Source organism: Macaca nemestrina, chromosome 15, assembly GCF_043159975.1.
Source record: "Macaca nemestrina isolate mMacNem1 chromosome 15, mMacNem.hap1, whole genome shotgun sequence".
In the NCBI taxonomy this organism is placed as follows: domain Eukaryota; kingdom Metazoa; phylum Chordata; class Mammalia; order Primates; family Cercopithecidae; genus Macaca; species Macaca nemestrina.
In genome coordinates, this window is record NC_092139.1 from 18,761,090 (window position 1) to 18,788,364 (window position 27,275).

Consider the following 27,275-nt stretch of genomic DNA (forward strand, 5'->3'; position numbering starts at 1 on the left):
CAACTCAGCCCTGCCGTAAACACGTGCGGTCTTGCGACAGTGCCGCGCCTGCCGCTACGTGCGCGTCCTCTGCCCCCATCTCCACTCTCCGCCCGGCCGCCATTGCCTCGTGCCCGCGCCGGTCGGTTGGTGGCGCCTTTGTCCTACGGCGGGCAGGTGGGCCGAAGCGGAGGCGGCAGCGGCGGGCCTGAGGCGAAGGAGCGGCCGGGAGCCCGCCGCGCTGGTAGCGGTGAGTGCCGGGAAGCGGTGGCCGTCAGCCGAGACGTGGGTCTGACGGACAGGCGGTTGGGCGGGGGGCCTGGCCGGACGGGGAGGCTGAGGCGGGAAGGCCCACTCGACGCGCGGCCACGGCCTCGGCTCTTCTCCGGGTGCGCGCGGTGCTGCGCATGCCCGGTGCGGGGCGCGGCCTTCTCCGGTTCCCGTCAGGCCCAGGCCCGGCCGGCCGAGGCGGCCTGTGGTTTTCTGTGGTGGACGCAGGTCGGCGGCGTCGCATCGCAGCCGCCTGTCTGTGCACGAACGGTCGGTCACTAGGAGTCCTCAAGGCTTCTCTGTCTGGTTGAGCCGCACGCCCCGCACCCCCTTGTCGAAACAGTGGAGTCGCTCGCCCGCGGGTCCTCAGCGAGTCAGTGGCGCAGTCGGGATTCGAACCGGCCCCAAGGCGGTCCGTGGCACCGGGCGTTCTCCAGGCGTGCAGCGCCGAGCGGTGTACGGAGCGCTGTCCCCCGTCACCGCCTCGCGGCTCCTGACCGCATTCTCGGGGTGTCTCCTTGTCGTGTGACACCTCACGCGTTTTGTAGGCGCGAACCTCGGGCCCAGAGAACGGGGAAAGGAACTGTGCCCGGGTTTACCACGTAGCTCAGCGCCAGCGTCCGATCCGGCCGGCTTTCCAGGCTCCCGGCGCGGGGCACTATCCGCTTCCCGCCAGCGGGCGAGGGGCTTTTCTTAGGACGGCGTTGCCCACGTTTCAGTCTCGCGTTGCACCTTTATGTCCGTGGACCATCTGTACTGCTATTCACCAAATGTTACATTTTTTTAAAAATTCAAACTGACTCTTTTTTTCTCCTTAAATATATTTAAGGCGGCAACTTCAATCACAAACCGGGTACTGGAAAGCCAGTTATTTTTCTAATGTTTATAAAAAATAAATATCTGTCTGTTGAAATAAACAGTGCGTCCTTGTTCCTCCTGAAATTATTCTGCGTTCCACACTTTGGGAAACGCTGCCCGAGGAGTGTCTGATTAATTGTGGTTCTTCTGCCTTGCACCCCGTGCACAAAATTTTTCCCTGAGGCAAAGCAGATTCTCTGAATGCCCTGTAACAGCTTTCTTATTGTAAACTATTCTCATTGTTGACTTAAAAGTGTTAGTCCCAGGGAACTGCAAGAACTGTCACTCAAGTGCACCCGGTGTGCCTCAGTTACAGCGTTGTGATGTCATAGCCCCCTGATGGATGGCTCATAAAAAGATGTTTCTACAAATGGTGGGGAAGTTTTTGTGAGTTTTGACAACTCTTAATTTAATGTTTTCTCTATGAGTCAGTCTGGGTGTGAAAACTAACTTGGTGTCGACTTTTTGCAACCAGTTAAGCCCATGCTTTGCATTGTGGATATTAAAAAATCACTTGACTATTTGTTAACATCTATTTCTTCCTTTACTGTAATTTCTTTGCCTTTCCTTGAGCTCATCTGTCACTCTTCAGATGGCCTTTGAAACCTCTGACACATCTTTTAACCTAAAACTTAGAAACACTGATTTTCCTTGTAGAATATACAATATGTAACGAATCCATATTGCAGGGCTCATTAGAAGTTTTTCTAGATTCAGTTTGCTCAATGTTGCATACCTGTGAACACCACAAGTTTAAAGGAGGCATTGACAGATTAACTTATTTGTAAGTTAATAGTGTGTTCATAAGATCTGTTTATGTGAATGTAAGAGCAGATTTAATTTAATTCATTGACAGGAAAGTCGGATCAGTCAGTTCAGGCTTATTCAAGTTTTCTTCCCCTCCCCTCGAAGGCTGCGTAAAAATACATGTGTGTGTGTGTGTGTATATATGTATATGTGTGTATATGTGTGTGTGTATATATGTGTGTGTGTATATATATGTATCTCCCCCTGTTAAAAACATGTTTCTTTGGGGTTACCTTGGTATGATCACAATGTAGAATTTACGTAAGGCTAAGGTCATTTTCTTCACATTTCTGAGAATTTGATTTAAGCCCGGCGTCCGTTTCAGAACTTCAGCAAATGGAAACTCATCTACCAGTGCTTGAGAGCTAAGAAAAAACAACTTGTTTGTTTTGTTTTTGTTTTTTTGAGATGGAGCTTTGCTCTTGTTGCCCAGGCTGGAGTGCAATGGCGCGATCTTGGCCCCCGGGTTCAAGCAATTCTCCTGCATCAGTCTCCTAAGTAGCTGGAATTACAGGCGTGCGCCACCACGCCCGTCTAATTTTGTATTTTTAGTAGAAACGGGGTTTCTCCATGTTGGTCAGGCTGGTGTCAAACTCACGACCTCGGGTGATCCGCCCGCCTCTGCCTCCGAAAGTGCTGGGATTACAGGTGTGAGCCACCGCGTCCAGCCAGAATAAACAACTTTTGGAAAGACTTTAGAAGTATGATGAAAAAAGATTTAATGGTTTGAAACTTCATTTTAAATAATCGTTACAAGCAGTCCGTGTTTATGACCTGCAGATGGCAGTGCCTTTGTGTAATGTTCTACTTCTGTGAGGATTAATAAAATTTAGTTGTGCTTTTAAGAATGGAAAATCTTCACAGGAAATATATTAAACTTTTTCTTCCCTTCAGTTTACATTGTTCTTTTGGTTTTGACTTCCCACATGAAGAATGAAACGTCTATTCCTGAAGTCACTGTTACTCTTAGTAGTAATGATAATAACATTACAGCCAGTAGTGCATATGGTAAATACTCATTTGCTCCTGCCCGTCATCTTATGAGACTGATAAACTAGTCCGATTTTTTTTTTACATATAGGGAAATGATGACTCAAAGAGTTTAGATTTCTTGCTCCAGATCACATAATTAGTAGAACATATTCAAGACATCCTTGGAGATAATTGATTTCAGGGTCAAGCAAAATTGGGAAATGTTGAGATACAGTGGTGTCCTTACTCCAGAACTTCTCAGAGGCATTTATATGCTAAATATGTGCAATGTCAATATCCGAGAAAGTTATGATGCCTTTCTCCTGCTATCCTCCCATGTATATTTTGAAGTAATAGTGTTCCTCAGAACTGACTACTCTTTCTACTACGCTGTATTTCCTCTCTGTACCTTGTGGTTTATTAATGATTACTGCATATCTTTGAGACAAGTGCTTTTAAAGCTCAATATCAGCTTTTTTTCTGCCAAAATAGTTGTCCTGTGAGCAGCACATATGTTTGGACCATTCTGCTTAAGCAGAGTTAAACTGTCAAAAAGTTAAAAGAGCAGTGACTAACAGAATTATCCTCTATGTTACTCTCATTAATGAGAGTCATTAATGACAGGATCAGGGTAAAGCCACTGTCTCAAGCAGCAGTACATTAGAGAAATATGAAGTATATCGATAGCTAAATACATAATACCAGCATGCGTGCTGCTTTTTAAATGGTGGTTTTGTTACCACTAGATATGAATATGGGGATGGTCATCTTCATTCTTTATCCTTTCACTTAAAAAAAGAGATAATAGGTCAACTGGACCAATTTTATGTTAAGGAAATAGTTCACCTCATAAGAATCAGAACGTTTCCAGACATCCTGTGTAGAGACCAGACAACTTTAGGCAAGGATCAGGGTAGCTTAAGTTGCATTAAAAAACAGAATGTCTTGTCTTATACCTTTAGCTCTGTAAGGTATCTTAAGGCTGGGTACAGTGGCTCACACCTGTAATCCCAACATTTGGGGAGGCTGAAGTGGGAAGGTCCCTTTTGATAGAAGTTTGAGACCAACCTGGGCAACATGGTGAGGACCCTGTCTCTACAAAAAAAAATTAGCCAGGGTGGTGGTGCATGCACCTGTTTCCTAGCTACTTGGGAGCCATTTATTGAAAGTAAAATCATGACTTTTTCAATTTTTTTCTCCTTCAGTGTCATACCAATGGTCTTTGAAGAACGTTACTAAAATGGGCAATATTTTGAATGTCTTACATTTAAATACTCCCTCACCATATTTGGGGATAATATACATAAAGTTTCGTTAATTTGGCTTCATTGAGCTCTGTGATAGTTCAGTTTATAGCCCCCAATAGACCCTCTTGCCACTAGATTCTTCCTTGTCCATAGCAAAGTGTTTTGCAATCTGGATCTAGTCTTAACTCTGGCTTCATGTCATTCCTCTCTCTTTTCTTCCTCCTATCCCCAAGTTCCCAACACCAAACTTCCTGTAGTTTTTCGAATTTAATATGTCCTTCACACTATTCCTTTACCTTTGTATGTTCTGGGATGACTTTTCTCTTTCTGGTAACCTCCCACTCATTCCTCAGGACCCAGTTTAAATGTTATTTTTAAGCCTTCCCTGCCTCCTCCCCCTCCCGTTCACCCCTACCCGCTTCATACACACATTCTTCCCAGTCTCCCCTCTGTTGCGTTCCTCTCACCTGCCACACACATACACAAAATTAGGACTCCATTATCTCTGCCGTAATCCCACTTTATATTATATTGTAATTATCTGTATACTTGTGCCTCTCCTTTATTAAATAAACAGTGAACTCCAGGCCAGGCATGGTGGCTCACGCCTATAATCCCAACCCTTTGGGGGCTGAGGTGGGAGGATCACTTGAGCCCAGAAGTTCAAGACCAGGCTGGGCAACATAGGGAGACCGTATCTCCAAAAAAAAAAAAAAAAAAAAAAAAAAATTAGCTGCGTGTGGTGGTGCATGCGTCTTGTCCCAGCTACTCGGGAGGCTGCGGCAGGAAGATCCCTTGAGTTCAGGAGTTTGAGAACTGCAGTAGTTATGATTGAGCCACTGCACTCCACCCTGGACAACAGAGCTGAGACCCTGTCTTTTGTAAAAATGAACTTCTTTAACGCAAGGACTTTAGCCGTGTCATTTCCACATGTGTAAGGCCTGGGACATATGTGACACATAGTAGGCATTTGACATTATGAATCAGTGAAGCATTCAGTGTATTAATTATAAGCTATCCTTTTCAAATTCATCACTTGTTCTCCACTTGTACAGTTTAGTTGAAAATTTGCTGGTTTTAAATAAACCTGTATTTTAAAATTTTTGCAGCTCAGACTCTTTTTGTAGTTTAGATTAGCTCAACCTTTGCAAATCCAAAACAATTTTTTCTCGGCTGATTTTTCTCCTTGAGTCAACATAGCCAACACAGGCAGAATATCCATTTTGTCAGAAAGGGAATACAGATTCAGAGAAATCAAATGATTGGAGTAAATTTCCCAAAGTTAGGACCACAGCTCAGATTTGCTATCCCCAGCCAAATGCCCTTTCCTTAAAAGAATAAGAAGGGTAGGAAATGTTGATAATTTTTGTCAGAAGAGTTATGGTGAATGTTAATAGCAAACCCCAGAAATATTGTAGTTTGAGGTAATAGAAACTGAAGTGGTCATTGAATAAGTAGGTTCTAACCTGTTGGGTGTCTCTGGGGCATTTAAGCAATGGAGTGTCTAACATAGACTGGACCTTTTCCAGGTTCCATCGGTATTTGATCAGGGAGTCCTAGCAAGAATATTCTAAATGGAAAGTATGTCTTTCCACTCCCTGTTGGAGGCAGCATAGCATAATGTTTAAGTACTTTGGTGTGAGAAAGACGTGGGTCTGAGTCTCAGCTCTGCCTCCTGATAATTGTGTGGCCAGTTGCTTAATTTCTCTAAACTTCAGATTTTCTCATTTGCAAAGTAGAAATTATAGTAGTACTTAACTCCAAGAGTTGTAAAAGGATTGAATGAAATAATACACATAATGTTCTTAGTACACAGGCTCAGGAACAAAGTAAGCATTCTGTAAGGTATAAACTATTGTTTCCCCTATTTCTGTTCCCAGGAATAAGATTCTAATACAGTTAAAGGTGTAATAATTATTTTAATTAGAGAATAAAGGAGATAATCAAATATGAGGGAAAGTATAGTATTCAAAGTGAACTTAAAGGGTTGATTTAGAAAGAGCAAGCATAGCATTCTGTTATCCCTGACTTGTTACAATAAAACTCATTACAATATCCCTGATGTTGCAGTATATCATCAAAGTTGTCTTCATAAATATAGTTTAGTGAGAAGTCCTGTCATTTCCCCTCCCCATTTGGGGGATTTAATGTGTGATATTCGCTGTCTTGTCAACAGTGTGGTTTTCCAAGTGGCATTGTCTTTATCAGCATGTAATTCCACTTTAGTAATTCCTGATTGTTAGTTGGTTTTCAACGAAGCCTTTTAGAGAGTTTCATGTCATTTGTAGTCAGTTGTTAAAACAGTATAGGCTTCTGGGTAAAAACAGCTAGTGGTGGTACTGTCACTAAGTGTTGTGGTTCATGTGGCTGTCAAAAGACAAAATTACAGCACACTTAGTTTAGAGATCTTAATTGGCTTTTATTTGTAACTCTAGAATCGGGCAACACCTCTTTCTGTAAAATAGAACAAGTGTTCCAATGAGCTGAGCAGAGGAGTTTGGCGTTATAAACAGAAAAGGGAGCTGAAGAAAGCAGAGACAAGGAACAAAAAGTGGATTGGTCATTTCAAAGTTACTTTTCTCGTGAAGGGTAAAGCAGAGCAGACTTCCTTATCATGCTGGCTGAAACTGGCCTATTTGTGGATTTGGCCATTGTTTATCTCCTGATTTCGTAGAACGTCAGTAAAAAGATATTTGTCTTGACTTGATAACGTGAAACTTCATCATGAGTTTGATTTGGTCTTTGGGCCTATTTCAGGAGCTCAGTCCAAAGCAATGGCCTCCTGTAAATTTTCTTTAACACCACTCTTGTTATTCCTAGTCCTCATTGTTTCTGTGGCTGTGGCTTGTGAACTATAAAATCTGATTTTAAGGTAAAAAGAGTTGTTTTATGATTGTACAGTTAAAAAATAGGTAGAACAAAGTAGTTCTTGGTACTATGAGTGAAATAAGCATGCATTTTTATTTATAGCATTATCCAAGGACCATTTTATGAACCTTGTCTGACATATTAGTCTAAAATAAAATTGTAGATTAGATATTGTATATTTTGGGAGTTCTTCACCCCATTCTTTTGTGGTTTATAATGGTTCTGCCTTTTCTAGCATGTTTTCTAGATTCTTTTCCAGTTTTTTTTCTTGTCAAAAAATTCTTTTTCTTGTCAAAAACAAGAAAAGCTGTTTTTCTTGTCAAAAAATTCTTAGCTGAGAAGTGCTTTTAACTGTTTTCAGACCACCACTTGGAAACTATAGATATTCAGGCCAAGATAAAGCACTTCGTGGTGATTATGATGATTTTGAATGATATTCACATTACTAATATAATTAACAAAGTATAGAAGTACCACCTAAACTGAAGTGGAGAAGACATTGAGAGATGACTTTTGGTCTTAAGGGCAGTTGGCCAGAATAAAGTATAGCAGAAGAGGAAAGAAGTACCATTTCTTCCCTTTTCTATTCAGAGGAGACGTTACACCTCCCCTTGGAAGAGATTCCCAAGTTGCCACTTCCCTCGTTGATTAATTTTTCTCCAGTCATAGTTCCCCATCTAATGTCCAGAAAGATCTCCAAATTGTCTTTCTACCTTTTTTCCCTTCTTTACATTAACACCATTTCTATTTCCTTGATGTTGATTATATCTCTCTTTAAGGATTTAGAAAATAATCTGGTTATTTAATACACAGTAAAACTATAGATTAGATACTGTGTCTTTGGGAATTCCTCAACCTATTCTTCTGTGATTTAAAATGGTTCTGCCATTTCCTGCATGTTTTCTGGATTGTTTTCTGGTTTCTTCCTTTTATTTAAAGCCCTGAGTTGGTGCTTTAGCAGCCCCAATATTTGCATTTTCAAAGAAAAACTTGTTTAAATGAACCCCCTGCCTCCAAATGACAGGTTTTCAAATTCTGTGACAAAAAATTAGGATGAGGCAAGTTTTTTCTTCTTAAATCTTTGCTCTCCGTGATTAACTCCCTAAAGTTATTTATTCTTATGTATTTCTGAACTCGTGGATTTTCCAGAAGTTCTATGTGCACGTGTGTTAGGATTTTTTGGGTGTATGGGGATTGGCAGTAATGTTGGTGGTTGTGTTTTTACAACTCTCAAAACTCCCCAGCCCTACCCTAATCTGAGCAATTCTATTAGGGGGAAAAAAATTTGGGGTCTTATTTTCTCCATACATCAGCCAAGATGGAAATTTAAGTAACTCTTAAACAGAGATGAATAAACAAACACTTGACATACTACACTAAAGGTTTAAACCCTAAAATGAGACAATGATCTGAGAATTATTGTTTTTGCAGAAGAAACATCCCAACATCCCATGCCGTCAAATATAAATACTTTGGACTACCCAATGAAAATAGATACTAGGAGGCTAATTACAATCAAAATGGTTTAAAGATATAATCTTGAATGTTCTTTAATCTTTCAGGTAACTACAAAAAGATTCCACCAGCTTCAAAGTAAAATATTTATGTCCTTCATTCTAACTAGAACTGGTTTTGTCCCAAAGATATAGTACACATGACCATGTGATTTCCCCTGTCCTGTATGTAGGTACTCACAAAACTGGCTATAATTACACAGTGTAATACTCCTTTTCATATGTAGAGGGCAAATTATTGGTAATAGAAACCTACCAATTAAAGTAATACTGTATGCGTTGTACTCTCACCTGAATGTTTGCCCAGTCTAGTCAGTGTTTAGATGTGAGTTTTCTTTATTCACAAGACCATTTAATAATATATGAACTCCTGCTGAAATTACATTATATGTATTTTTTAATCTTAATACACACCCAGTGTATTCCAGAGACACCTTGAAAACTACTTAAAATACTCAAAGATATTATATTTCTCTCTGAATCATAGCCAACCTATATAATTAGAAAGTGGTACACAGTAAGGGAACAGACTCAGTAAGTCGTAAACCTGAACTAGTATTTTTCACAATTACGTATAATAGAGCTAGATATTCCCTATAAGGCCTGTCATTGTATAATTTGTAATTTAGACCATTATAAACTTTAAGACTTGTAAATTGTGAAAGTACTGCATGCAGTAGCGAAGCTATGGTCAGATATTACTGGCCAAGTCTTACATAGAAAATATTTTCAGTTTTTTTTTAAATAGATTATATCTTGTGTCTGCTTAATTGAAAAGGTAGGAATCAATTTAAGATATACTTCACTATTTAGCTTTATATTAGCTTCAGTTTTGTCAGAAGCCATTTTTCTAGACAAATTAGAGACTTCTGATTTAAAATGGAGTTGAAGATTACCCTCATTTGAACAGGAACTCAAAAGTTGGCAACATAGCATAAAATCTGTACCAGACCTCTAAGTTTCTTGTTATTGCTGTTGTCTTTCATGTGATAGGAATCTGGTTGGGGTTTTTAAAATACATAGTTATTATTTTAAAGCACTCGAATTATGTGAGTACTTAATACCATTTGATGTCATTAGATACACCATTGTTTAATATGGAAAAAGGGGAACAAACTATACAGCAGAAAGCAGTTTTATTTCTTCATTCATCTGAAGTATGAAATTTGTAATGTATTTATTTAGCTTTAAGTCATATGAAAATTGTCAGGTATTATTTTGGGGCATAGATTTCTTAATACATGGTGTTTATTATTCACTTCAATTTTTGTAAAGCAGGTATTTTTTGTTTTTAGTAAAGCAGGCTTTAACTCTACAAATTTGCTTTTCTTTAAGTTTGTGTGATTCTGCTTTTCTCCCATATCTAGTTCTATATGCCAGCCTTCTCTAATGAAAACAACTTATCAGTAGTGTTTTATTACCTAACTCTACTATACCATATGCCAGTCTGTATTCTTGGTTATCTGTCTGTGAAGGTTGTAGATATTAACAGGTCATATTCTTTGTTTATTAAAAATAGTAATAACAGTTTTCTTTCCTGCATGTTATTCCTGAAGATTCTATCCAATGGAATTCAACACAAGACACACTAACAGGAGGCCCTGCTTCATGGGATATTGGAAGTTTTAAGACACTGAAATCCAGCTATTACTTCTTAGTAACATAAAATAGAATTATTTACCTTTGCCCTTTTGTTTTTTAAGCTCTCCTTATCTTCCCCCCCCCACTTTTCTTCCTCACAAAAAGAATCTTACAACTGCTTTCTAAGAGTTTAGAAAACAACCTTTTCTTCCCCTTGGAGGGAACGTGTCAGGTCTAGGGCTTGGCAGGGTATTAAAGCATTGACGTAATTAGTTTAAGACAAATTATGTGTTAACTAGAAAACGAAGGGACATTTCTTACCAAGCTGTGACAATGTACTACCTTAACTCAATAATAAAAATTGCCCAAGTGACAGTGTGTCTCTGCTGAATGGCTTTTCTTACACCATCTGGTTGTCATTGTAGTTTTTTGTTGTTGTTGCTTTCATTTGAAATGTGCTGATGATCTTGTTTTTATTCCGTAGCATTGAACAGATGGGTTGATTATTCTTTTCAGATATTAATAAGGCAGCGGAAGGAAGAAATATGAATACGGCTCCATCAAGACCCAGCCCCACACGAAGGTAAAGTACCCTGAAGCCGTGAGTTACCTTGGGAGAGTTGGGCTCTGGGGAGTTAAGCCCAGCTTCGTACACCAAAGGTCTTTTCTTCCCCCCAACAAGTGAAACGCTCAAGCAAACAATAAGAACATGAACCCTGTGTGAAGGGCCTTGCTGCTTTTTTTAAACATACATCAGGAGATACAGAGGAAGCTTTGTGTTTTCGGTGGCAAATCCAGCAAGTTCAGCTTGCAACATGAGTTGCAGGCAATTGGAAGAGGATAAACCTCTGTCTGTCCCCAGCTCACGTGTCAGTGGGAGCCTCCAGAGCAGAAGGAGTGCCCCAGAGTCATTGGTGTATGCCATGCTGCACTGCAGTGGGCAGCAGAGATTCGACTCTTCATTCCAAATGGCTGCCGGTCCAGATGTTAACCCAGGTTTACGGAAAGTGCTGCTTGAGAGATTACCGCTGTGCCTGTGCTGCAGATCCCCTGTTTGCTCACATACTTGGGTTACCTGTTTGAGGGGAAATAAAAAGGGCAAAACACTCCAGCTCTCGAAAGTCTCCCTTTTTCTTAGCTTTCACGGAAATCGAGGGTGTTTTCCCAATGTATTCTTCCTTCCAGTGTATACAAGAGAGATAATCCTGGTGCGTACCCTCAAGATACATATTAAATTGGTCCCTTCTCTCAAAGAAGAGCTTTATTAATGGTACCATTTACACCATAAATAAAGATATCCTATTCAGTTGTTCTGGCCCCATAACAGCACACAAATGGATGCAGTTTTGTGTAGAGGGCAGACAGATATGATATATTTCATACAAATGATATATTTCATATCTGATGTCTCTTCAGGGCCCAAATGGATTAATGGATTTTGCCTTGCCTCTAAGTAAAAAAGCCAATTTTCCCCAGAAACATACCTAAACTACGTACCACAGTAAACTGCATTTCCTACAGTGAACTGGACAGTGCTGCATACAGTGAATCCTCATCTGTACTAGTAGCTCCACTGGTCACCTTGTGAACTCAGCTAACTGAGCATTACGCATAACATAGAGCTGTCCTGCTTTTGGACAAAAACACCTGTATTTTGTTACCTACTTATAGGAAAGAATGTCCACTGTGTGTTTCATGTATATACTCCTACTTGGATGTGAAGTTCTAGCTACTGGGAATAGATTACGCATGCCCACTCTGCAGAGTTTAAGCAGACCCTAAGGGCAAAGTAATGCTGCTGGTTTCATTCAGTTGGAGTCTTTGTCCACTCTGCCTGTGCAGCAGAGTTGAGTCCAATACCATAGTTCCAGCTATACCACAGCTGTCGTGTGGATTCTCTGGCCATTCGTTGGTTTCTCTGCGGAAGTGGGCATGTAAATTGGTATTCTGTCTGTTCTCTCTAAGGAATGCCTGCAGCTTGCAGGTAAATACTCTGTTGGTTGATTTGTGTGTGTGTGTGAGTATCCTGAAGAACATAAACAAATCCTGCAGAACTTCAGCAGTTCCGTATAATGTCTACTTTCATTAGCCTTCATCTAACCGTGCCACAGATCTTGGGCAGTCCTATCTTATTGTCCCAGTACAGAATGGAATACAGGTGGATAAGAGTTGCCTCTAATGGTCAGAAGTACAGGGTTCCCATTGGAAGCTTTAGTTGTCAGGTGGCTTGAAAGGAGATATGGTGTGTATCCAGTTTCCAAAGAGCGCTACCGTGTGTGTTTCCTGGTAACTTACCAGGAGTGTGGAATTTGTAACTTTAAAAGACACTGACTCCACTAGTAAAATCCTCCCCCTCTATGTTGTCTCCATGATACTTGGTGATCTTTGGTGATCTCTGGATAATATCTGTGTGTTTCCACAGGCGTAAAAAACAGTAACAACAAACAAGCCACATTGCAGAACAGAGAGTAGATCCTGTTTCTGTTATGGATTGAGAAGGGTATTTTACATCATCCTGTTGATGATACTTAACCAAATGCTTTTAACATTTCCAGTTGGTTGTAGATGTTCAACAAACATTGCAGTGTTGGGGAATGACCAACTTCCCTGGTTGGAACCCAGTAATAGCCATTGCCAGAGCATTAAATTAAAAATATTAATTTCACCCCAATCTAGAAATAGTTTTATGCTTTTTTTTTCTTTTTTTAATAATAGTCCCTGCACAAATAAACATACAGACAACATTGGAGAGGGCCTTATAAAATGAGCTTCTAGCCAGGCACAGTGGCTCACACCTGTGATCCCAACACTTTGGGAGGACAAGGTGGGCGGATCACTTGAGCTCAGGAGTTCGAGACCAGCCTGGGCAACATGGTGAAACTCCATCTCTACAAAAAAATAGCCACGCGTGGTGGCTCTTGCATGTACTCCCAGCTACTGGGGAGGCTTTGAAGCAGGAGAATCACTTGAGTGCAGGAGGTTGAGGTTGCAGTGAGCCGTGATCACGGCACTACACTTCAGCCTGGGCAACAGTGAGACCCTGTCTCAAAAAATAAAATGAGCTCCTTACCAACTATATAAATATAGAGGTCACCTTTTGTATGCCTTTTAAAATATCACCTTCCTCAGAAATCAATTGTAAAATGAGGTCATTTGGTGGTGTGGATAGGGCAGTGACTTCCTGCTCTATTTACAATCAACAGGAGGGACAGCTGGACTAATTCAAATTCCATTAACAATCCGTCTTCCCATTGGTGATATTTCCCTAGCTGCGTTCCTCAGCATGTTGTTTAACATGATGAAGTTCCATACAGTCATGTTTATTTGCTTTAGGAAATGATGGTCGCAGTTAGTAATCCCATCTAAAAACCGAGCTAAGAGTCCCAGTTTTTTACCTTAAAAAAAAAAAAAGACAATTTAACATTGTATTCAGAATCCTAGTTTTTTACCTTAAAAAAAAAAAGACAAGTTTAACATTGTATTCAAACTAGCACTAACATTTTAATCATTGTCCTGATCATACTTTATCTGTTTTTATCTCTTAAGATATACCAATAGGGCAGACATAAATTGCAAAGAGTAGGCAAGATGAGCAGCAAGTAATTAACCTGGAAGGGGTAATCATTTAACTGAGGGTGAACACTGGGTACGTCCTTCTTCGGGTGCATGCTTCCAATCAAAGCCTTGAGATAACTCTAAATGTATCAATAGTTGACAACAACAAACTGCCTTTATTCGGCAGTCCTAATCATTTTGTGTGCCCCCAGCCATAGGGGATGCATCGTTCACAGGGGAAAAAAAACACTACCTATGGCAAATATTTCCTTAAGTTATACCTCTACATTTTTAGCGCTTTCTATGTTTAATAAGAATGTTGGTATAAGCATACTGGCAAGACCTTTATGACACCTTGCTTTGCTGGACTTAACATAGGTATCTTTGGGAGTTTTCACAGGATTATCACCTCTTCAAATGTTTCAGTAAACCACAGTTCTGCTGGCTTTGCTCTCTATTCAGTAATATGCCTCCCTAATGACTCCAGCTGTCAGTGTATAATTCTGATGATATTGGCCCAGCCAAGCACAGAATTCTGCATGAGGAATCTCTACTCTGGATCACATTTCAGCCTGAATTCTTACCATCTAACTCTTGAGGGCCACTTCATTGAACTCCTGTGAGTACCTTACATAGTTACTATGCAAGTTGTCAAGCATCGATACTAAGCATTAGTCCTTCTTCAAAGACAGGATCATGATTCCAGTTGTGCCTTAGATGTCTCAGTTACGATCTTCAGCTCAACACCTTGACAGTCCAGATCTTGTAGCATATCTTTATGCAGATGTGGCCTCTAGGTACTAGAAGTAAGACTGTACTTCTGAATGACTTAAAGAAGAACAAATAGAATTAACTCATCTACATCCAAAGCTCTGCAGAGGATTTTCCCCATATATTTGTGAAAGATGTTAAACCTTACATCTCTTTGGTGAAAGTCATTGGGTATCGGCTCATCAGAAATAACCTGGCTGTAGTCAAGTTTCTTACATGACCTGAAATGCTTTCTGCTTATCCACAGGGCCTTAATGTCTTTGATTACTGCTTGCTCCTTGGATGTGAGACAGCACTAGCTCTAGGTGGGCCACAAAAAAATTCCAGGTTGTGATTACCTCTGCAATAACACTTGAAGAAGTCATCAGTTCTCAGCAACTGCCACCTCTGCCAATAAGAAAGTTCTGTTTGTGCTGGAGAAGGTCATCAGTGTTTCCTAAGGAAAAACATGGATTTGTATAAAATTTGGGTCTGTGAGGTGTGGTACCTCATTGCACCCCGTATCCTTCCTCCACCTAATGGCAATATTCTGGACAAGTCTGTTGTCTCCATTTCTAACAGTAGTGTGAAGCCCTCCTGGGTGAAAGATCAACATCACACAGCAGCCAGCCATTTTGATGACGATATTTGTGGACAGTATATCTGTGACAGAAGTTTGAAGAGCTAATGAAGGATTTTTTCAGGGTCGGAAAGAGGCTGGCCCTCCCAAGGAAGACATTCCAGTGAACAGAAAGGAAGAAAGGGGATGCTGACCTTTGCAGAAAAGAAAGGAAAAGACAGAGGTCTTCCTCCCTGACCATCTGTAGAACCAAAGCCAAAGAAAACCGTCCTGGACATGAAGTTTCAGTCTGTTGCCAAAGAGAAATTCAAAGCCCATCACAGTTTTCTAAGATGATCATCTGTCAGTTCTTAGTGTGTAGGCTGTCAAATGCCTAGTGCTCTGCACACCCCTTTAGTCCTCAGGAAGAGACACATTCTACCAGAAGCACATCACTTGTCACCAGAACCATTGTTTTCCCCTTCATTTCGCCCTTACCTCTCAAATGTTTTCCAGCGATGTGACTATATTCCTCTCAAGGCAAAGAGTATTTGCCTTTTTCCCCCTGCTGAATAGATGAGGAATTTGCAGCAGAATTTTAGTTGTGTTTGCCACCTGCCTTCAGTTTGTGGACTCCAGTGCTGAAATTTAACCACTGTTCAGTTTCTTTTTATCCTCTAGTAATGCAGTACCTTAGGGTATGCTGCATTTGGTTCCTTTAGTAAAACACCTCTGGTGCTGTGGGATGATATTGTTAACCTTATTGTGCTCCAGAAACCTGATTCTAACCCACTTATCATCTGAGGTCCAGCATCTCCCACAGGAAGCTTTGTCTTTTTGCACTTTGATTTCAGCATACTACTGCCTTTTTGTTAGCTGTGGTCTTGTTTTGAAAAATATGTTGGGGCCAGCAGCAGGAGCCCTTTTGTTCTGAGGAGTTCTTTGTTTGGGTCCTAAAGCAGCCCTAAAGGGTTTTTTGTTTTGTTTTCGTCTCCAGAAGAACAGCAGTCTACCATAGTGTTTATCTTTTGGAGAAAGGAAAAAAGGCTTTGCCTTTTCTTTTGAGAAAATTATTATCTTCTTTTCCCTACTTCCACCATGCCTTTGGTTCTTTTTCCTTTTGTATCACCTCTTCTACATTTTTACCCTGAAGGCACTTGAGAGGGAATTAGTAGTTTTGTTGCACATGGACTTCAGATTATTTAAGGGAAAGGGAAATATCTTCCTCTCAAACTGGAAGATTGAACCCAGACTTTGCGAATCTAGAGTTTTAGTCAACTTGCAGGGATGGACTCTGACAGGTAAGTAAGGTTTTTCGATGGATTCAAAAGAATAAGAACCAAACATAGCACTTATAATACTCCTGAAGTGGTAAATAATATGCTATGACATGCCCCACCTCCATTTCCACCAGCCCAGGGCTTTGTGTGTGGTCTGTGGTCTGTCAGGATCATGATCTCTCAGCCCTGATTGCCAAGAACACTTGAAATTGGATTCCACCTCTAATGACTACTTCTAACTGCTCCTCAAGGCAGGTTTATCTGCCGATCATTAATCCAAAAATACTTTGCAGTTGTCCTTTCTCTTTGGATCTTGAGTGTTTACCCACATTACACACTACATCAGATGTTGCATGTTAGGAGGATTATGTGATATAATAAGGAAAGTTGAAGTAAGACTCTTGGTTAGTCTTCACTTTAATAAGAAAAATAATGCTGGCCGGGCGCGGTGGCTCAAGCCTGTAATCCCAGCACTTTGGGAGGCCGAGACGGGCGGATCATGAGGTCAGGAGATCGAGACCATCCTGGCTAACATGGTGAAACCCCGTCTCTGCTAAAAAAATACAAAAAAACTAGCTGGGCTAGGTCCTGTAGTCCCAGCTACTCGGGAGGCTGAGGCAGGAGAATGGCGTAAACCCGGGAGGCAGAGCTTGCAGTGAGCTGAGATCTGGCCACTGCCCTCCAGCCTGGACAAGAGAGCGAGACTCCGTCTCAAAAAAAAAAAAAAGGAAAAAGAAAAATAATGCTTAGCTATCCTCATTTAAAGTCCCTGGTCTACAATATGTTTGCTCCCACAAGTCAGGAATGCTGGTGAACCTTAAAATATATAACAAATATTTTTCATGGAAGCAAAATTGGCATTTAAATTGGTTTTGCTGTGCCCGTGTGGCTGAGGTGAGGTTTTCCACAAGCTGATGACATCATGATGAATACCTAATGTGTGTCACCATGGTAGATGACAAAAATATGAGCAAAACATGTTGCCTGCTCTTGAGAGGCTTACAGTTTAGTAGAATAATTCAATTCATTAAACATGTACTGAACTCCTGTGCCGTATCCTGGAGCTACAAAGCCTTCAAGAGAACTTCTTATCTGGTAGGGAAGCCACGTAAACAAACAATTACAAAACTGTGTGGTAAGTGCAGCTATAGAAGTTTGTACTGGAGCAAGATTCATTCAACATATGTATAGAGCATCTGTCATACAACAGACATTGTTCTGCGTAGAGGGTTTGTAGTGCAGAATCAAAGTGACATAGTTCTTGTCCTTGTGGCGCTTGTAGTCTAGTAGGGCAGACAGACATTAAATAAATATGTAATGTCAATGACAAAAGTAAAAACAAAGTGCTATGAGATAATTTTAGGGGCAGAAGGTAAACTTTGAATCTAACAGAATCAGGGAGTAGGGGTTATTTATACGCTGAGACCTGGAAAATGAGTGTAGATCTCTTCCTGCTACTCATGTAAAGGGATTGGGAAAGACGTTGGCTAGTTATAGCTGAAAGGCCGGTGTGGCAGAGTGGTAAACTAGGGAGAGGGTGTGACAGGGTTGAAGAAGACAGGAGCCAAGATTATACAGGACTTTCATGCCATTGGTAGAGGTTTTAGATTGAATTCTAAATACTGTGGGAGCCTGGCATAGTGGTACACATCTGTAGTTCCAGCTACTTGGTAGGCTGAGGCAGGAGGATCACTTGAGCTCCCAGGAGTTCAAGGCTGTAGTGTTCCGTGATCCCACCTGTGAATAGCCACTGCACTCCAGCCTGGGCAACATAGGTGAGACCTCATCCCTATAAAAATAAACAAATACATACTGTGGGAAACCAGTGACGGGCTTTACATACGTAAAAGATCACTGGAGAGTGATCTTTCTGGAGAAAAATTATAAAATAGGCAAAAACAGAAATGAGACTGCTTTAGAAGGCTCTTGCTGTGGTTTGAGGGTGAGATGATTATGAGCTGGCCTTCAGTAGTGCCAAAGAAGGTAAAGGAAAGTGGGCAGAACTGAGAAAGAATGAAGAAAATTTGGAAATGTGGTTGGAAGGGAGGATGAAGCTTTAAGGGAAAGATGACATCCAGTTTCGTGGCTTGAGTAACTGAGTAGTTGGATGTGCCATTTACTGAGATGGGAAGGACTGGAGGAGGAGCATGTTTGTTGGGGAAGATCAAGAGTTCAGGGCAGGTTTTACAGAGAAGGTAATCCTTAAAGCAGGTCAGACATAAGATGTTGTTGTAAAAAGGTAAATGCCAGATCAAGATGAGTAATACAGATAGAAAGTGCCCTGAGCTGTGCAGAAGAGATCAGCAGTTAGGAAGGGTAGGGAAGGTTTCTTGGAAGACATGGGACATGAACTTGCCTGTATGGATTGGATGGTACTTGGATTAGTACAGGAAAAATATTCCAAGTATAGAAATCATGTAAATAAAAATATTGAGATAGATTATGTCTTGTGAGTTATCGCATAAGAATTAAGTAGAACTGAGGATTTTGAATTAGAAATGAGAGGAAGGTAATAGGTGTCAGATTTATTAAGCTTTCTAACATAGAAGTTGGCATTTTAGGATAGTTAATGTATTTATGTGTCGAATGAATTGAAAGCGAGTAGACTGATTTTTAATTCTGTATTTTGGAAACTTGTTGGTGTCATATTAGAAATAAGGGCTTGGATTGGACTTACAAATCCAATGGGAATAGAAAGAAAAAGTGAACGGGACACAAGTGACTTTATTGGGATGGGGGAGGAAAAAGCATGGTTAATTTCAAGAACTAATTAAAACTTGATAACTTGAAAGGTGATTTTTGTCAGAAGTGGAAAAGTGGGGAATGGGGCTCATGGGGTTGGAGTAAGAAGGTTTTAATTTTAAATATGTTGAAGAGGAGTTTCCAGTGGGTTGAAACGTCTCATGAAGAACATTGAGTCAGAGTAGACCAAGCATATCTGTGACTTCACTGTTTAGGTTTTTGTTTTTTGTTTTTTTTTTTTTTAAACCATCTTGAGCAAAAAGGAATCAAGTTCTGCGTAAACCCTCAGACTGAGAGATACCACTACTCAATAGCTCTGACAAAACAGAGAAACAGATTGTTCTTGATCCTTTACTGTATGTATCTTATAGTACTTTTTTCCCCTTAATTTTATTATCCTGCCAAGATACTTCAAGTGAACTTTCCATACTTTAAGGACAGTTCCTTTGATCACTTTTATTATAAGATTGTGCCCTTCACTCTTTTTGTCTTCATAAGTCTTGCCTCCTTACTCTGTCCCTCCAACTTTTTACCGCTTGTAAAGTCTCTTTCAAGCAAGTCTGGTGGAAAGACACTTTCACTTTGAAAGCTTGATGAATACTGTTATCCAGTCAAGACCTTCGGTTTTTGGTCATGCATTCTTTTGATGTCCTAATCTTTTGAGATTGTGGAACCTCTAGACTATCTGCTGACCAAATGGATGACTGGCCTTAAATGTTTAGTCATGTTCTGTTTGGCTGCCCTGTTTTAGAGAAAAATGCTTGGAGGGTGGGGGCTTTCTCTTATGAAGAGCTGAAGGGTTGGCTACTTTCAATTTCTTTGTCTTAGCATCTTCTTGCTACCTCCCACAGGGATCCATATGGCTTTGGAGACAGTCGAGATTCAAGGCGTGATCGATCCCCAATTCGCGGAAGTCCAAGGAGAGAGCCCAGGGATGGCAGAAATGGCCGGGATGCCCGGGACAGCAGAGACATTCGAGATCCCCGAGACTTGCGGGACCACAGACATAGTAGAGACTTGCGGGATCACAGAGACAGCAGGAGTATGCGCGACGTTCGGGACATGAGGGATCTTAGAGACTTTCGTGATCTAAGAGACTCTAGGGATTTTCGAGATCAGCGAGACCCCATGTACGACAGATACAGAGACATGAGAGACTCCCGAGATCCTATGTACAGGTACATACATAGTTACTCTGCTTGTTTTTTCCGTAAGTTCTTTTTTATGTATGTTCTGCTAAACTAATTGAAAGCTCCGTAAGAGCAGTAATTTTATCAGCCTTATATTTCTAGTGACTGTCGAGTGGTAGATGTGCTGCTGCTCAATAAATTTTGCTGAATGTATGAATGATTTTAAACATTTTTAACAGAAAATAACAGTGTTCGAAAGGTATGGAGAAATTGAAACCATCAGAAATTGCAAGTAGGTATGCAAATTGGTATAGCCACTATGGAAAACAGTTTGGCAGTTCCTTAAAAAGTTAAACATAGAATTACCATATGATCTATCAGTTCCACTCCTGAGTATACACTCAAAAGGATTGAAAAGAGGGACTCAGATAGTTGTACATGAATATGCATAACAGTACGATTCATAATAACCAAAAGGTAAAAACAATTCAGATGTCTGTCGGCAGATTAATAGATTTTTTTTTCTTTGAGACAAGGTCTCATTCTGTCTCCCAGGCTGGAGTGCAGTAGCATGATCACAGCTCACTGCAGCCTTGACCTCCCAGGCTTAAGTAATCCTCCCACCCGAGCCGGGCGCGGTGGCTCACGCCTGTAATCCCAGCACTTTGGGAGGCTGAGGCGGGCGGATCACAAGGTCAGGAGATCGAGACCATCCTGGCTAACACGGTGAAACCCCGTCTCTACTAAAAATACAAAAAATTAGCCGGGTGTGGTGGTGGGCACCTGTGGTCCCAGCTACTCGGGAGGCTGAGGCGGGAGAATGGCGTGGGCCCAGGAGGCGGAGCTTGCAGTGAGCCGAGATCGCGCCACTGCACTCCAGCCTGGGCGACAGAGCGAGACTCCGTCTCACAAAAAATAAAAAAATAAAAAAAAAAAATAATCCTCCCACCTCAGCCTCGCAAGTAGCTGGAACTACAGGCATACGCCACCACACCTGGGTAGCTTTTTGTATAGATGTAGAGTCTCACTATGTTGCCCAGGCTGGTCTTGAACTCCTGAGCTCAAGGTATCCTCCTGCCTTGGCCTCCCAAAGTGCTGAGATTACAGGTGTAAGCCACTGCATCTGATGTGGATTTTTTTTTAAGTGATGTATTCATATAATGTGGTATCACTCAACCATAAAATGGAATGAAGTTCTGATCTGTGTTACAGCATGAAGGATGTTGAAAACATTATGCTAAGTGAAATAAGCCAGACACAAGACAAATATTGTATGATTTCACTTATATGAAATACCAAGAATAGGCAAATTTATAGGGACAGAAAGTAGATTAAAGATTACCAGTGGCTGGAAAGAGGGGAGTTATTATTTCACAAATGCAGAATTTGTTTGAGGTGATGAAAAATTTTAGATAGATAATGGTGGTGATTACACAACATTGTGAATATAGTGCCACTGAATTGTATACTTAAAAATTGTTAGGCCAGGCACGGTGGCTCACGCCTGTAATCCCAGCACTTTGGGAGGCTGAGGTTGGCGGATTGCCCGAGCTCAGGAGTTCAAGACCAACCTAGGCAACGTGGCAAAACTCCCGTCTCTACTAAAAAAATAAAAATAAAAATAATAAATAAAAATTGTTAAAATGGCAAATTATTGTTACATACGTTTAAGTATAATTTTAAAAAGCACAAGGGAGGGACGTGTAATGTTTCCTCAAAACTAATATCAATAATTCCTGCCAGTTATTTTGCATTTAATATATGCCAAAGACTATGCTAAGTGCTTTCTGTACATCATCTCTGTTCATCCCCTCCCATCATTTTGTGAGACAGGTTAACTCTCACAGCCACAGAGCTGATATGCAGTGAGTCTCAGATATAAACCTCATTTGTCTAATCCCAAAGAATTCTCTAGATGATTTTTTCAGTATAGGACACAGTTTTATCATTATGAAAATTTCCTTAACTTTTCAGGAGAGAAGGCTCTTATGACCGATACCTACGAATGGATGACTATTGCAGGAGAAAGGATGACTCTTATTTTGACCGTTACAGAGATAGCTTTGATGGACGAGGCCCTCCAGGCCCAGAAAGTCAGTCTCGTGCAAAAGGTAAAGTAGCTGAAACAGTCTATTCCTGTTAGTGATAGAACACTTTACAAAAGAGAAAGGAAATTAATAACCAGTACCCCATCTGAAAAAGGGCTAGTGACTTGGCCAAACAGTGTATGAAAAGAAATATAAGTAGCTTATTAGTGGGTAAAGGGCATTTGGCTTGAAAATGATTTTTAAGATGCAAATTAGTACCATCATCTGGTTTAGACATCCAACAAGAAGAAATAAATATTAAATTCCAGCAATAAGAAATGAACAAAATACTGGTCACTGTGGCCACCACCTGTAATCCTAGCACTTTGGAAGGCCAAGACCATCAGATCACTTGAGCCCAGGAGTTCAAGACCAGCTTGAGCAACATAGTAAAACCCCATCGCTACAGAAAAATACAAAAATTATCCGGGTGCAGTGCTGCACGCCTGTAGTCCCAGCTACTCGGGGGGCTGAGGTAGGAGGATCACTGGAGCCTAGGATGTTGAGGTCTCAGCAAGCCATGATTGTGCCACTGCACTCCAACCCGGGTGACAGTGAGACCCTGTCTCAAAAAAAAAAGAAAAATGAACAAAAGATTGGAGCTTAAGACATTAAGTGCTTGTTTTTTGCTTGCTGACCAGATAACTATGACTGACTATCTGCATTATCTATGCAAAATAGGCTTTTGGTTTTGCATAACTTTTACCTAATAGCATCTCTTTTTTAGATGAAGACAAACATGTCTTTTTAAAGCTTGGTTTTTCTCAATACATCTTTAAAGTTTCTTAAATTACCTCATACCTGGCTAAGTTGAAATCTTTAAGAACCTCATTTTTAATTTTAATTTTTTAATTTTAAACTTTACTACTTGATTTTTTTCTTTTAAAACAAGAACTTTCAAAATTTTTAATTTTAAACTTTACTACTTTTTTTTTTTTTTCAAAAAAAAGTCATCAAAAATGCAGATTAGAATAATAATGAATACTATTCTTATCTGTCAAGTTGGTAAGACTTAAAAAGAATGCCAGTACTCAGTGTTAACTAAGGTGTAGAGAAATAGGTACTAGATGATCTACGTCTGTGGAGGTATAAATTAGTACCAGCCTTCCCACGGAGCAGCTTGGCAGTAAGTATCAGATGCAGCATTAAAATGGCCATGCCCTGGGCCGGGTGCAGTGGTTCACACCTGTAATCCCAGCACTTTGGGAGGCCGAGGTGGGTAGATCACGAGATCAGGGGTTCGAGACCAGCTTGACCAACATGGTGAAACCCCGTCTCTACTAAAAATACAAAAATTAGCTGGGCATGGTGGCAGGTGCCTGTAATCCCAGCTACTCAGGAGGCTAAGGCAGGAGAATTGCTTGAACCCGGGAGGTGGAGGTTTCTGTGAGCTGAGATCGCACCACTGCGCTCCAGCTTGGGCAACAGAGCAAGACTCCATCTCAAAAAAAAATGGCCATGCCCTTTAATCCGGCCATTACATTTTGGTTAATTTTTAATAGTAAAAAATACTAATGCTGGCTATTTTTAGGAGATAGACCAAAGGATTGATTCAGAGATGACCTTTGCCTACAAGTAGCTCAGGATTTAAAATGAGGCCTGTGGCTTGTTTTTATAGAAGGGTCCAGTCCTTATTTCAGTTTACCCTGGTGGTGTCTTGCAGAGCGTTTGAAACGTGAGGAACGGCGTAGAGAAGAGCTTTATCGTCAATATTTTGAGGAAATCCAGAGACGCTTTGATGCCGAAAGGCCTGTTGATTGTTCTGTGATTGTCGTCAACAAACAGACAAAGTAAGAACCCTTAAATATTTCTCCCCAGTAAGGAGAAGAGTCAGAGAAATTCAGGCCCCTGTTTAGCACCTCTGTTCATTGAATTTGAGCTGTGTATTCTTGCATTGCTGTGCTTTGTTAGTCAGGGTTCTTTCAGTTATAGGTGACAGAAAACTCAATTCAAATTGAGCCCAAAAGGGACATTTCTCATTTAAGCAGAAAGTAACTGGGAAGTTGAGGCACGGCCACATCAAGGGTCAGACCATGTCATCAAGACTTGGGCTCTGTGTTAGTCTCTAAGCACTGCTTTCCTCAGATTTGCCTTTGTTCTCAGGCAGATTTTGTGCTTGAAGAGGCAGAATGGCGCTGGCCCTAAACATGTGTCGTCTTAGCTTAGCAAGCCAAGTGGAAAGAGAGCTTTTCTTTCCCAGTGTTTCCACCTGAAGTTCTGCAATTCTTCTTAGATTGACCTGACTCACTTTCCCATCCCTGAGCCTGTCACTTTGGCAGGGGTGCTTTATGTTCTGATTAGCCAGGGCTAAGTCATGTTCCCATCCCAAGAGCTAGAGGTGGGATTAGCCCTGTGGAACCATGCAGACTGAGAGTGGAAGGAAGAGGGTGTAGTCACTGGTCAAGCAGAGTAGTATATAACCCCTTCATGGGACAACCCAAATGCCCAATACTTTGGGAGACACGTCTCTGCATTTGTCAGCCAAGAACCAAGTCTTTGTGAAGTGCCATGGCCTTGCAGAACTGTTAGATGACCATGTTACCAAGCTAGGGCTCATAGCATTGTTTCACTGCATCCCTGTTTTACATTTTCTCCCTGAAGAGGCAGAGCAGAGAAGCAGAAGGAAGTATAGCAGCTTGCAGGCTTGCCTGTAGCTATGTTCCCTTTCCCCAGGTGGTACTAAGTAAATAACTTCATGTATTTTCTAGCAGTTTGGGGTTAAAGAGCTAATTTCAAGGCAGTGACTAGGGAAATAGGTGTTGAGACACCAAGCTGTCGGCAGAGTTCACAGGCTCTTGGCTGTCTTGTTCAGTGATAGATGCTGCTTTTAACTCTAGAGAGCTGTTTTTGGACACATGATAATAGCTGTTATTTTCTGAGCACCTACTTTATGTACTACCCCATACTCGGCGCCTTACATAAATTATTTTTAATCTTCACAGTAATCATATAAAATGAGTATTCATTCAGCAAATCTTTTATATGTATAGTGGATGGCGGGTACTGGGGCTGTATAGCCTCATTCCACTGGTGGAGCTTACACCCTAATGGGGCAGGTAACAAAAGCATACAGGTGATGAGTCCTATGAGAAGAGAATATCAGAGATCTAATTTAGATTGGAGGGAAGGTCAAAGAAATGACATATGACCTGAGCCATGTTACTCTTGTTTTATTAGTAAAGAAACTGATGTTTGTAAGAGATAAATGGACTTGCTTAAGCTTCACAGCTTTGCAAATAAATGTTAAGGGCTGGGATCCATACCCATGTTTCTATCGTTAAAGCCCATGATTTTCCCACTGTATTATGCAGCCTACCCAAAAAGAGATAAGTGCCACAAGTGTTAGGGAGGAGGATGGTGTTAAGGAAGGACCACTGGACTACAGAATCAAGAGAGGGACCTGGGTATCATACTGTGCTAAAGGCAACTTCTCTTGTGACCTCAAGCAAGTCACAGCCATTCTGAGCTGGGGTGGAGAGAGAGTATTGGTCTAGATCCTTGGATCCTCAATATGGCAGTGGGGTAGACTAGGGTTTGAGTTCTCGATAGGAACACACACAACTGGCTTGAGACACAACAATGCAGATTTGGAGTTGGTCGCTCACCTGGACCTTACTTGTTTTTACAGAGACTATGCTGAGTCTGTGGGGCGGAAGGTGCGAGACCTGGGCATGGTAGTGGACTTGATCTTCCTTAACACAGAGGTGTCATTGTCGCAAGCCTTGGAGGATGTTAGCAGGGGAGGTTCTCCTTTTGCTATTGTCATCACCCAGCAACACCAGATTCACCGCTCCTGCACAGTCAACATCATGTTTGGAACCCCGCAAGGTACAGAGGCCCAAGTGGGTCAAAATACCAGAGGTAGTCACTAGTCCATTGTTAGTCATTTATGCCCTACTCAGAAGAAGCAGGTTTTGGGCAAATGACTCTTATATCTCAGTTCATATATGGTAGGGCCCGTCTCTTAAGTACCATGGAAGAGTCTTGCGTAGTCATTTATTTATCTGATAGTTTCTTAGTGGATACAGTTCTGGGCCTGGCTCTCTGTTACACTATACTTAACCACTAGGTATATACAGTGTTGTGCTGGCACACGTTTAACAACAAGTTCCAGTGTGAGGGGAGGGCGTTTATAACATTTGCTGATCTCCATGGTGTAAATACTCCACCATGTTTCAGTTCAAGCCACCAACATGAAGTCACTGAAGGGAGAGTTGGAAAGAAATGTACACAGTTGGCTCTTGCCACTGAGATCTGGCTCCAGCACACCTCTGTCATGTACTCCACTGAATGTGACAAAATCCTTGCTTCGCCCAGCTTTCTAATGGAGGACAGAGAATATAATAGGCATTTAGGGTCCTTTTTGTAAGTGTGCTGGAGAAGTAACCAAAGGGGCTATGAGAAGTAACGAGAGGGACTAAGAGGCCCTGACCCTGTAGAGGCCCAGTTCTTGAAGTCCTTTTCAGAAGTAGCTTTTCATGCATTGAGCCCATAGGATTAAGACTCCACCAGCTGAAACCCTGCTCCTCACTCTTACAGCACAGACTTAACCCTTTCCCCAGTATACTCAGGATCTCTGTTTGCTTCACCCTTTACCCCCATAACCATACAATTACATAAGGATCTCCAGTGGGTCATTTGTCCGAGGAATAGTCCTCAAGATGTGTGAGGACAGAAGTTCTGAGGAGTCCTCTCACTACCCAGTAAACCATGTTGCCCATGGGTGAGGAGTGGAGGTTATTTAGGGTCACAGTTTGATCTTAATCCATGACTTTTGAACTGCTGAATTAAAAAATAGTAGGCCGGCTCTGTCCTTAGGAGCACAGTGGAGAGCCCGTCTTTCCAGAGGGGCCTGTTGGCCTCCTGCTGCTGGTCTAGAGTCTGTTGGGCCTGCCTCCCGTGGCTGTTCCCCGCATGGTCTGTTTGAATCTGCGGGAGGCTGTCATGTTTCTTTGGTTTTTACTACAAGTCTGTGATCTAGGAATTCCCCCAAAGAACCAGCTGTATACAAAGGTGCATGTCCCCACCAAAGGTATTCATTCACTTCCCTTCCTGCCCTTCATCTCTCCCTCCACA

The 27,275-nt window shown here is 41.3% G+C and overlaps 1 protein-coding gene and 1 long non-coding RNA gene across 5 annotated transcripts in view; one reads left to right on the plus strand and one right to left on the minus strand.

The window, feature by feature from the left end:
• Positions 1–79: 79 nt before the first annotated feature.
• LOC105496471 (nuclear receptor coactivator 5) overlaps positions 80–27,275 on the plus strand; it is a 30,027-nt gene continuing 2,831 nt past the window's right edge. For 2 of the 4 annotated variants that reach the window (XM_071079207.1, XM_011766926.3), the window contains exons 1-5: positions 84–229; positions 19,834–20,160; positions 22,087–22,223; positions 23,863–23,989; positions 25,828–26,027. In XM_071079207.1, the coding sequence (XP_070935308.1) occupies positions 20,027–20,160; positions 22,087–22,223; positions 23,863–23,989; positions 25,828–26,027 (598 nt within the window). In that variant the 5' untranslated portion in view covers positions 84–229; positions 19,834–20,026. Of the gene's footprint in view, positions 230–10,612; positions 10,680–19,833; positions 20,161–22,086; positions 22,224–23,862; positions 23,990–25,827; positions 26,028–27,275 lie in introns of all 4 variants that reach the window. The other 2 variants (XM_011766925.2, XM_024797497.2) reach the window with 2 other exon arrangements.
• LOC139358444 (uncharacterized) lies at positions 11,041–25,935 on the minus strand. The gene is made up of 3 exons (XR_011613289.1): positions 25,805–25,935; positions 14,761–14,858; positions 11,041–11,171 (listed from the first exon to the last, which is right to left on the minus strand). It is a non-coding gene; the product is annotated as an uncharacterized lncRNA (long non-coding RNA).